Source organism: Ceratosolen solmsi, unplaced genomic scaffold (assembly GCF_000503995.2).
Source record: "Ceratosolen solmsi marchali unplaced genomic scaffold, CerSol_1.0 scaffold53, whole genome shotgun sequence".
Classification (NCBI taxonomy): Eukaryota; Metazoa; Arthropoda; class Insecta; order Hymenoptera; family Agaonidae; genus Ceratosolen; species Ceratosolen solmsi.
In genome coordinates, this window is record NW_011948441.1 from 1,458,885 (window position 1) to 1,471,107 (window position 12,223).

General features: G+C 31.9%; 1 protein-coding gene across 1 annotated transcript in view; it reads left to right on the forward strand.

Annotated features, from left to right (window-relative positions):
* mwh (multiple wing hairs) overlaps window positions 1–12,223 on the forward strand; it is a 58,695-nt gene that overhangs the window by 24,140 nt on the left and 22,332 nt on the right. Inside the window, exons 2-3 of the mRNA XM_011503980.1 lie at window positions 3,080–3,152; window positions 10,506–10,744. Coding sequence (XP_011502282.1) covers window positions 3,080–3,152; window positions 10,506–10,744 — 312 coding nt within the window. The remainder of the gene's footprint in view (window positions 1–3,079; window positions 3,153–10,505; window positions 10,745–12,223) is intronic.

The window sequence follows — 12,223 nt, forward strand, 5'->3', positions numbered from 1 at the left end:
TTTTTTTTTGTTTAATAATTTTTTAGTAATCAATATACAGTTTTAAAACATATGATTTCTAATTTATGGAAATCATATAACTGAGAGTTCTCATCCTTGACTTTCAAATTCTAAACTTTCAATAAAATTGAAATATATCGTGAATTTGTTTTGTATTTTAAAGAGTTTGACTGGATAATGACTATCGCATTACCCATATAATTTGTAAGTCCCGTTGATAATGGTCATAAAATATTCAGACATATTAATACACAGTATACGAAAATTTTATACATTCGAAATAAAAATCAATTATATAAATGTTGAATTTATATATTATCAATTAACTGCGACATTTTCTACGCGGGTACTGTTATAATAGACTCATTTGAATTATTTAATGGCTTAATCAAAGATTTGTAAATAATGTTTAGGAGTATTTATTTTAAAATAAGACCATTTTTTGGAACTATTGGAATTGTAATAACAATTTGATATTACAATTTAACGATGATGAAGAAATTTTAATTACTAAATATCAATCATTTTTATTATAAACTATATCACGCCGATATTAGTTGATAAAATGACAAATATACAAAGTATGTTAACTAGCTCGCGGGGTCTATATTATGTACCTGTTTGGTCGATTTTAGATACTCATTCTCTATGTAAATTCTGTATATTTAGATTATTAATTACATCTAGAGATTTATTTTGAATTGAAAATCTATGGCTTCGTTTTCATTATCATTGACATTCCATCTGAGAATATATCTAAGAGTTGGTTGCGCCCTACCCAATGATTATCCGAAATATAAGTTAGATATCTGATTTATTCTTCTTCTTCTTCTTATTATTATTATTATTATTATTATTATTATTATTATTATTATCATTTCTGTTGTTATTATTTTTTGACACATATTTGAGCAATCGATGAAATTGTCATGAAAGAGTTGTAAAGGTATAATAATACTAGTATGTTTTTTATTTATCGCTATATTATTTCAGAATTGGTACGACAAAGTCTCTATTATATATTTTTTTTTGTTTTCATCTTTTATTTTCTTAGTCGTTATTATTCGAATATACGCAAAAATATATTTCACATTTTCTTTTAATGGGATATAAACAGTAATTGGCCATTGTCTGTCATTAATAACTTTTGCTTCTTAGACTCTGTACAATTATAACATCAAGCTCAGTTATAAAATAACGAGTAGGTTTCGTCATCAAATATTGTTTTCAACGTTTAACATGAAAATTGTCTTTAATAATTTTTTATTCACTTTATACATAGTGAATTATGCAAATGCGTAAGTACACTTCAAATGAATAATAATTACAGTTTCTTACTTATTTACGGAATATCTTAATAAAAATTTAAATCAATGCAATGTAGATACTAAATCATGTTCTTTTAGGTTTAAAAATATTATATAAAAGATTCATGGCCAGTATTTAAATGACTTTGCTAATTATTACTAATAGGAAGATATCATTACTTCGTAATATGAAAATATATTAATTAAATGATCAAATTAATTGTATTAAAGTATAATTGAATTGAAAAATTATTATCTTAATTGTTCTTTTATCTTTTCGTCGAGGCAAATTCTCAGGTTACGACAGTTACAAAAATATTTATCATTTATAACCATCATTTATACAAATATTTAAGCATTTGAATCCTCTCTCGTTATCCCAACAAATAAATTAAAATACATCACTATTTATTTCAGTAAAAGCACATATAAGCACAGTGAGAACTAAATGTAAATACAAATACGTGAATTAAGTATCTAGAAAATCGATGCATACACAAAGTTTCTTTCCATTCGAAATAGAAGTGATTCGCTTACTAGACTCCGCCAAGAAAATTAGATTCTCGCGGTTAACGGCACACGAGAAATAATCAGATGGAACGCACAATAATAATTGGAACTCGATCCCAAGACACGTATGCATTAAGATTATAGGAACCAGATATGAGCGACGGTGCAATTCAAGTCCATTACACTCGCGGCACAACGTCTTTATTTCAAATACAGTTTATTTTCTTTCTGTCTTTTTTTCTTTTCTAAAATAATGCTAAAATTATCCTGATTGGTATTGAAATTTCACTCCGTATTGTTTGCTGCTGATCAACGATACTTTAAACGCATCGGTAGCTCGTTCGACAATTTTTCGTATTGTCTCTGATTACGAATTACAATGACCGGTTGATTTGAGATTCTTGTTGAAACGTTATAGTAAAAATGTCTTACAGTTACACATTTGAAAAATAATTCTTGTGTGATAATCGAGACTTAAAACTTTCTAAATTCGTTGCACTTTTTAAACGCGATATTGAAAACTGTATACATTATGCTTTCACACATTAACAAAAATGTATATTATATATTAATTAAAAATTGATAAATATTTAAATGAATTTATAAATAGCATAATATATATGAACTTATAAAATTGTAAATTTTTGCTAATAATTTATTATACCAGAAAGCAGTGTGGGCATATTCATTTTGTTCTACAAAATTCTTTAAAATTACTTTCTTAAATTAAAATTACTTTCTTTGAATATTTCAGTGTAATTATTTAATTAATTAATTAATTAAGTGATTATAATTAATCGATCACTTTGGCCATAAAATCGCTCAATTAAACGTAAAATCCTATTGTTAAATTAAGATATGAAAAATGTTTTTATATTCGAAAAATTTTTTTGTACTTTAACAGCTGCAAAGATAATATTATGATATAATAGTAGTGAATATGCACATTGAAATTCCGTTCATTTACATTTGAAAATACATGCTTAACTTAAACTAATTTATTCGATGATATAAAAAATGTAGAAATAACAAATAACCATAACATGTGCTGCAAGTGTATAATATTAAATAGTACCAAACAAATGAAATAATATATTCTTGAGTTAATAAAAATACAATAGGCAATCGAATAAGTACTCGATAGACACGACGAACATCATGATAAGAAGGTTCAATGTAATAGCAGCGATTATATCGACAATTAAAGATAAATAAGATTACGTACGATTTACAATTATATAAATATTTGTTTCACTTTACAGTGAATCGGACATGGCGCCGAACGCCGAGGAAGATCTATTGGTCACAATGCCACGTGGTCCACATTCTGGCAAGGTAATTATAACCTGTTTCCCTTTATACCTTCGTTTCAAATTCCCGCGCGGAGTTCCGCTTTAGATAGTGCGAGGGAGATTAACGCCCTGTAATACGACCCAACTGAGTAGATTCAATTTGCTCGAAAACGTGAAGGCATTTACGGCACTTTTCAGCCTACTAAGTATTACTTGCACTTTGTATCGAAGCGTCGGTCACAGAATTTTACGACCTTGCACTTTCCATTATTTCGAGCGGCAATTTATATCGTTCATCAACAGGAAAGCGCACTTCGTCATATTTCATTATTTTTATTTACATTTTACTTGCGAGTCATTTTTTATGAGAGATCCGGAGCTACTAATATAAGAGAGAATATTAGTATATAGATAGTAGAGTCGGTGAGCCGCCGCTGAATTTCAAATTCTTATCCGTGAATTTGACATTATAAGTGTTTGATCTCACAAGTCATTACAGGCCCACCAGAGGCAATATTTGGATTATGGAAACTAATAATTGAGATAATTAATGCGAAAACAATACATTTTCAATATAACTAAATGGTAAACATCAGTGGTTGATACTTTATTTTCATGTTTATTTCTAATGACCATAAAGGGAAGCATTAGCTATTCACATATTTTAATTAAACCGTGAAATCGGTCTGGGTTAGAGTTATTCGCAATAAGCAAACCGCGCAAACAATCGTATTCTGAGTCGTTTATCTAGCCCCTACGCGCTGTAAACGAATAGTATAAATATGAATAACTGCATCGTCTGGCAGTATAATGTTTCGCCATGTACGAGTTCCTCATCGCCATAACTAAACACACAAGAAACAAGCCGATACTATCAACGGAAACATCGCAATTACACGCATCCCGATCTGCAGAAAGCAACGTGAGAAAATGCGCAACGAAGGAGAAAGAGAGCACGAAGAGAAGCAAAGGGACATGCAAAGCACACGGAAAAAGCGTCGCACGCGAAATTGTTGTGTTCCGGGAGAAAAGCCGCGGGCTTTACGCTGCTTATTCAGCCGGTTTTCGCGATTAACTAGTTCCATTAAGGGCGCTTATATACTTGGTCTTATGCTAACAGCGCGACAAGTAAAAAGGAGGGACCGGAAAAACGACGGGAAGCTCCCGATTACCATATCTGGGATATGCTTTCCGTATTCCCCCTCCCCACCCGCCCTTCGTCAACCACTTTGGCCCTTCGATCTTCTTTCGATGACCAACCGATAAGGGGTCCTTCTCTCTCTTGACTACGGAGATTTGTAGGGACGCGGAAGTTCCGGCGCGCAGGGTCGCCATCGATAAGGGCAAGGGGCCACCCTTTTTCCCCACTCGTTCTTGCGGAATTTTAACGATCGGCATCCAACGGCGGCTGCGTCGCTCATCGGCCACAACTCCTGCACGACTCCGTTTTGTCAACTACGCGCATCGGAATGCACGCTGTTGAATGCTGCATGGATTCGCGCGACGTTTTTAACGATTCAAGAGGAGACAAGCGCTTAGCGATCGCCTGGAAATCGTCCCTTTGAAAAAGCTGGAAGCCAGTCGCTTTTATGGCCCTGTTATGGTACTGCGGCGGGCCCTAGTTTTACGAGTGCGCTGGTTTACCGAATAAATGTTATGGGCTAAAGTTGAGTCGGGCATTTAACTTTAGTTAATGCGTGTCTATCGCAATTGCTGTTAATTTTCACGATTAATGACATGGGCTGGAATTTACAATCTGCTTTCGATAGCTTTAGCATTAAAAAATTCGTTGCAATTAATTAACAAGATATTTATAAAATTACATTGTTTCGGCACTTTAGATTATATTTGTATATTGGATTGTGTATAATTTATGTTCAACGCGCGTACAAATTCCTATAAAAGATACGTATATTCAATTTGGTCCATTAATTCGATCTTATGATACATTTCATCGTCACTCATTTAAGTAAATTAACAAAATTCCAATTTAACAAGATATAACGAATTTTCATGCGCCTTAATAAAATCTTACAAAAGCTTTAATTAATCTTATAATACGCAGAGGTTTATATTAAAATTATGAGTTATTTGTTATAAGTGTCGGAAGGCATATAGTCTTGTTTCAGTTCGTCGAAGTGTATAAATTTTACAAAAATTACTTTACATTCTAAGAAAAATCATTTATATGATAATGTCCGTAATTCATGTGGAACAAAATTCTTATACAGGAGAAACAATGAAAAGTAATAATAAAAAAGACGAATAATCAACTATGCACTATATATTTTAGTATATTTTCATATTTCTTTGCGGGAGTTTAAAAGTATCATAAATCGCTTGAGGAATGCGTCCGCTTATATACGCACATGACTATTCGGCGTATAACTAAATCTTGTCACGTCAAACTTTCTTCATAAAATATCGTTTGTAATTTTTTCGTAAAACCCCGTGCACCAATTTTAACATTTTATTTACATTTTTTTGGCCATTAAAAAGTCAGCGCTTTAATGATCGATTTCACTGTTGCCTATTTTACCCAAATGAAAGTACGCGAGTTTCACTTACTTGAATATTCAGTAGGTATATTAAATTTTGTATCTTCTTTTACAGAAACGCTCCTGCATCTTCTCATTGAAAGTTATCATAATAGTACGTATCAGACGTATCGAAAGATTAATTACAGGCTAATAATAACCAACCCCATCAATTTTACAACTTTCCAGAAGGAGGCGTTCGGGATTTATTTCGAAAAATTGATTTGCCCGTTCAATTACAGTCAAGCGGCAATCCTGCGCGCTGAATATTTTCAATATTACCACGACTCTTTTAAAGGGAAAATGTTTCATAAATGCGACTACCAGTGAATCTTGGAATAGGTATAATGATTCGCGAATCCAAAACAGAGAAACGGAGCACCTGAGATTAACGTTAAAAAACTGATTAGCATTTAAAATCGTGCATATTTCATATTAATGAACTCAATGCCGGTAAATTTATCTTCATGTTAAATTAAAACTCTCGTGTTAAATTGTACCAATAGTCAATTAATTGTTTTTTTAATGTAGCAAAGAAACGCACTGATAAGATGAAAAGTGACACTACTTTTGCGATATTTAATTATTAATTTATTATCGTCGCCATGGCATTTTATTAAACTACGAAAACAAGATTCATCCCATTTAATCTACTGAAATTTGATATGAATAAATGAACACGCGCTATTAGAGAACGAATTGCCTCTTCGTATTACAGATTTATCTTACACACATAGATTTCCGACGAAACAAAGACTCCCCATTATGGATATAATTATTAAAAGTGATGGTGCTTCAAAGGGCAGATGAATTAAATTAAGCGCCCGAGAGTCCCAACGTCTCACTCGCAATATTCATTTGTTACTGTGCAAACCGGATTTTTTTAAAAAATATTAATCAATCTCGACACGTTTGTAAATGCTGTATAATTCACGAAATAATAATGCACTGACGATGGCGCGTAAGTTCGCAAGTGCCCCTATTAAACATTAAATATGTACTTGGGCACTCATTTTACCTAAGTAGGTAAATGACTAACTATGGACAATGTTATCATTTGGCGCGAATGAAGTAATTATTAAGTAGTCTATTAATAAGATCCATTAAATGGATATAGCAAATTTTTTTCGTCGTGTAACATCTTGAGTTATGAAAAATTTTAATTATGCAAATGAAAATTATTTTTGCGCCATTTGATCGATGCATACTATTTAAAGAAATAATTAAGTAGAAATTAGTTTATTTCGAGAATTGAAAGTAATTTATTATATTGTGATATTTGTTACTTCAAGTATGAGTTCTTCAAAATATTTAAATATGCTGCAAATTCGATGATACGTATTGAATGCAATAGAACTATTTATGTTTGAATGAGATGAGTGTTTTACAAGAGTATATACTCAAATAAAGTCAATAATAAAGTCTCACAATAACTCAAATAAAGTCAATATCAATAAAAGGAAGTGATGTTTTCTCAAATTTGTTTGAAGATTTTTATTTTAAGTGGACTTTATGTATTACATTTAAGCTTCAAATATGGTAGTATTATTATGGAAGATTGATGATTCTTGCCGTCCATATATTAACCTTATGTCCGACGTTTCGGCCTTCATGCAAATAAAAAAATTGAAAGCCCTCGCCATAAAAAATAGCAAAATTTATAGCTTATGTGATGGATTAAAGGGACCTGCAAAAAGTTTATTATTCGTACTTGATGAGTATCTTCGATTTTATAGTTTGTAAGCGCGCACATTAGATAATGAGAGTGTTACACGATTAATAAGAAAATTAATAATTTGAGATAGTAATTCCGAACGCCGTCTCTCATATTCAAAAATTATTTTACTTATATATGTTGTATATTTCAAAATAATTGTATGCTTACTAAATTCATTTTTTATAAATATAGCCATTGTTACCAAAATCAACAAGTCGAAAATTCTATAAACAATGAATAGTATTTCTCTTAACGCTCTTTTTTTTTATAATTAATTATTAATTTTATCGAAAACTATAAACGCAAGTTTCATATGGTCATAAAGAAGACATTAATTAAATCATCCGTGTCGTCTGTATCACTATGTATTTTCCTTGTGTAAGCTTTGTTTTATGCATCATAAATATTCTGCACCACACAATGAAACAAGACTAAAATTGTTTTAACGATATCTAAATATTAACTTACAATTTTAGGTATCCACTAGGTACTCGTATGAAATACAGTTTAGTATACAATTGTATTCAGTCGAAACGTAATTATTATGTTATCAATGTATCCGAATTTCTTTGTATTACAAGCACGTTAAGTTCACTTTAATGATTTGAAGTATTAAATTATTACCTCCGGATGTAACATCACACATTCTCCAACGTAAAAATGAAAATTTTAAAGAAAAATTCTTTTACGTCAGAAGGTCTCGTAAACTACTTTATAAATTTTACAACAGAAGGTTCGCTATAACCCTGAATACTTAACTTTCGTCCAGTTTTTCGTCAGTCATTGTGAATTCTGTTGCAGCACTCCGCTGGCCGCAATACCCGACAAACATAAGCAAGCTCTAACCTGTCTAATATAAACATTGTTGAAAATGAACTTCACCGCAGCTACTTATACAAAAACGGAATCTAAGAAATTTTAAAGTCATGAGACTATGTATCTCATTTCCCGAGACTAAGCTTTTTCACACGACGAAAAGAGCATAAGCGATTATGAGCCTCGATGTGCATTCATCGGGGGAAGTCGCCGATCACAGGCCTCAAGAATGCTGCTTCCCAGTTTTACAAGTCCAGGTGTGATATCCTGCCGTGCCTCATCGCGGTATAGTTAGTATAACGACGATGAGATCCTCGTCAAGCGCTTCAATGTTATAAGATAACGGATATGATGGTTGAGCTCATAAAACTATAAGCTATTTTACTTAAGCCTTGTCGTCGGTTATTTCGTGCACATATAAGCAACTTGCGATCTGATAAAGCATCTAGATTATTTCGTTTGATTATCAAGGCTAGTACGTGGCTAACTCGACTCGAATGTACATGTGATGCAACTGCCGCTGTTGCCCGTTAAGATCACAATGTAGCAAAATTCACTGAAATTCAGTGTGACTTTGCGCGCTCGGTCCAGTTATGCTAATACGTCGAGGCAACTCTGCGAGGTAAAAGAACGATGGATCACTTTAGAAGTTACTTTGTCTCTTTAAAGTACCACTGCGAAAAAATGTCGGCAAATTTAGAGCTAATCGAACGCACTTATAAATTCGTGCTCTCAGCAGTCGCGGCGCGACACCACAAATTGTTCATCTATGAAATATTCATGCGTGCGGGTCTCGACGAGGGGAGGAGGAAGAAGATGAAAAAATGAAGCTGTGAATGACGCGATTATATTAACATTATCGCACGAACTGATCCTTTAGGAATGAGCGGTGTGAGGGGGGTGGGGGCGAATCCTTATTTACACAACCGATTACTATACTACACTTACTGTCTATGCATCCATGAGATTAATTCGTCCCTTGTGACGTCGTGCGTTGGACTTTTTTTGACGACGACTTTATTAGGACATGGTAGATCGATGATGGCTTTATCGTTTATGTGTACATACCGGTTGGGTACATATTTTATCTGCAAAGCCTTTTTCTTTATCATATGTCAGTTTTAAGTATTACTGCGCGCGATCAAATGGTTACATTTGTTAATATAATAACTGTTGATTTTTATAATGAAAATGATCGATTTATAATAGCATTTGTCAAACGTAGATTTTTTTTTTTTTTTTTTTTTTTTTTTTTTTTTTTGATAATCTGATGAATAATTTAACCGATAGCGTTTTGACCTTCATGATAAAAAATATGTTAATCCATAAAAGTAGTCTTTATTTCAGTTATTATTCATCTAATAAATATATTTAATTGCACTAATAATTAATGCTTGATATAAACAATATTATATAAAGTATAACTTCTATTATGATTTTGCTTTCATTCATTCTTTAAAATATCATGAAATGACGTATATTTTTATTCGAGTGAGTGGACAAAACCATTTTCAAAATTAAGATCTCAATTTCAAATATGTTATATATAAAATTTAATCATTATACTATTAATCTTACTGTTGATCATTAAATGTTTCATGACATAATAATGACAGTTAATATGTTATGATTATTGTATATAAAAGTAATTTATTCGGTTCCACGGTTACATTTGAATAAGTATACCTTCATATCTGCCTATCTGTATATGTATAGCAAGAAACTTGAAAAAAGATTTAAATATAAATTTTTCTTCGTGCACGAACATTAAATTTCTAAAATAAACATCTAATAAATTTTTCTCTAATATAGTACATTAAACTGAATAAAATTTATTTTTATTATTGTTTAATTTAGCGATAGCGAGAATAATAATAATAATTCTATTTTGTATTATATGGATAGCCAAAATTAAATTGAATAACGTAATGACAATTATGTCGGATGTCTCTTCCAATACCGTTAGTATCGATAAGTAAAACAGGTTCATAATTAACTAGAAAGAAACATTTTATCCAGTCGTAGTATATTTTACTCCGATTAAACTGTCTCGACTGATCATGAAAAAACCGGCTTTTGCTTACGATTAGTCGGGATTTTGTCAGATTCCATCAAAATCGATAACAATAATTGAAATATCGTTATCGAATTGTTGATGAAGTATAGATTTTACTAGTCTTCTAACATCCTTTACTAAACGATAATTCATATAGAAATGGAAAATCGAATCTTCTCAACTCCGTCAATTTCGCAACTTTTATAATATCAAGAATTGAAGAAGAAAAGTTGGCACAAAAGCTCATTACCGACAATTTAAATGTTACAGGAACGTTTAAGACCCCCGACATACAACGCCGAAGACTATGCAATAGCCCTTCGAAGATGGGGCCGTCGGGCCCTCGGAGGACAGCCGGACAACAGTCAAGGCACTCTGCCTTCGACCTGCACGAGCTCGAGCTCCGGCTACGCTTCCGGGAACGCCGGCGAAATGACCTTAAGACAGTTCACCTCCGTCAGTGAGCTACTCAATAAGCTCAAAGCTGATCTACATCTCGCCTTCCCCAGGTATACTAGGAACACTGATTTTTTTTTTTAATTTCATTAGTGTAAAAATTGGCGGTCACATACGATTATCGCCCTAATCAGATCGGTAAAATATCCAATTGATTAATTATGAATGAATCATTTTGTTCACGCGATTTTCAATCATTATGTAATAAATGACTTGTTTTCGCTATCTGAAAGTAAATTATAATACAGATATCTTATAATGAAAATGAATTCTGTATAATTTCTCTCAAATAATTAGTCTTCTCTGAATATTAGGAATGGTTAAGCCGTGAATGAGCATAGATTAATAACAAAGCAATCGATTTGAAACACACATCATTATAATTATCATTTTAACATAATACGTAATATATAATATAGTACATTTTGTTAATATTTTAATTAAAAAATAATTTATCATTTTCATTAAAGTATCAAGTAGATATATAAGAGATGTTAAAACAGAAACTATTTTCCATTTTTCTTATTATTAAACGTATGTACTTGCTATAAAGTGTTGCATTTAACTAAGCATCCGATGCAATAAATATTGGATTGATTAAGTGTATATTTTTTAATGCGCTTATGATAGTTCAATGAGAAATTTTCCTGTACATGTGTAGAAATAATCATTATCGTGGTAATTTGAGATATTAATTGATAAAAAATTAGACTAAATGCGGAGAATAAATTAATTCCACAATAAATATACTATAAATCAATATGATGCACTATTAGAATATATTAAACTATTAATGTATCTACAATCAAACCTTTTTTCATTTTTCAAACTTTTATTACGACGAATAAACAAATGGATTTTTTATTTCCGTAAAAACGAACATTCGTTAAATATTTGTGCCGGTATTATGAAAATCCCTATTAATAATACTAAAATACATTTACAATGCACGATATCCTTTCAATTGGTAGCGAGAAAATATTTGTGTAATTCAATATTGTAGTGCATGCATTTATCGAATATATTCTTGGATGTATTTAGTGTAGTCATATATTTAGTATCTTTGTTCAAAGAAACATGCCTTCAGCTAGTTAGATAATTCTTCGGTCACGTTGAAAAAGTGCGACGAATACGAGGTCGGAACAAGCGGAAAGACATCAGTGACACGGATAGCAATATTAAAAAAAACCGAAAACGGTACCTCTGTGTACTTTAAGAATTAATGGGTAACTTAAAGCGCGCGGCATTAATTAAACTCGGATTAAGCCGCTATTCGGAGTCTGGCCATAAATACGCGCCCATCTGTCGGTGCGCTCGTATTTTCTCTGACATACGTGAGAATGATTTAAGCGTTGTTCAAGAACACGAGGAGGAGCATAAGCTAGCAACGGTCACCTCAAAAATAAGACGTAACTTAAGATCCGCGTGTCAGGTTGACATCTATCGTAAGCTTTCACCGATGAAAAAAAAAAGGGGGAAAAAAAGAAAAATGAAAGAAGAAAATGAAGGAAGAAGAGAATGCGGAAAGAAGA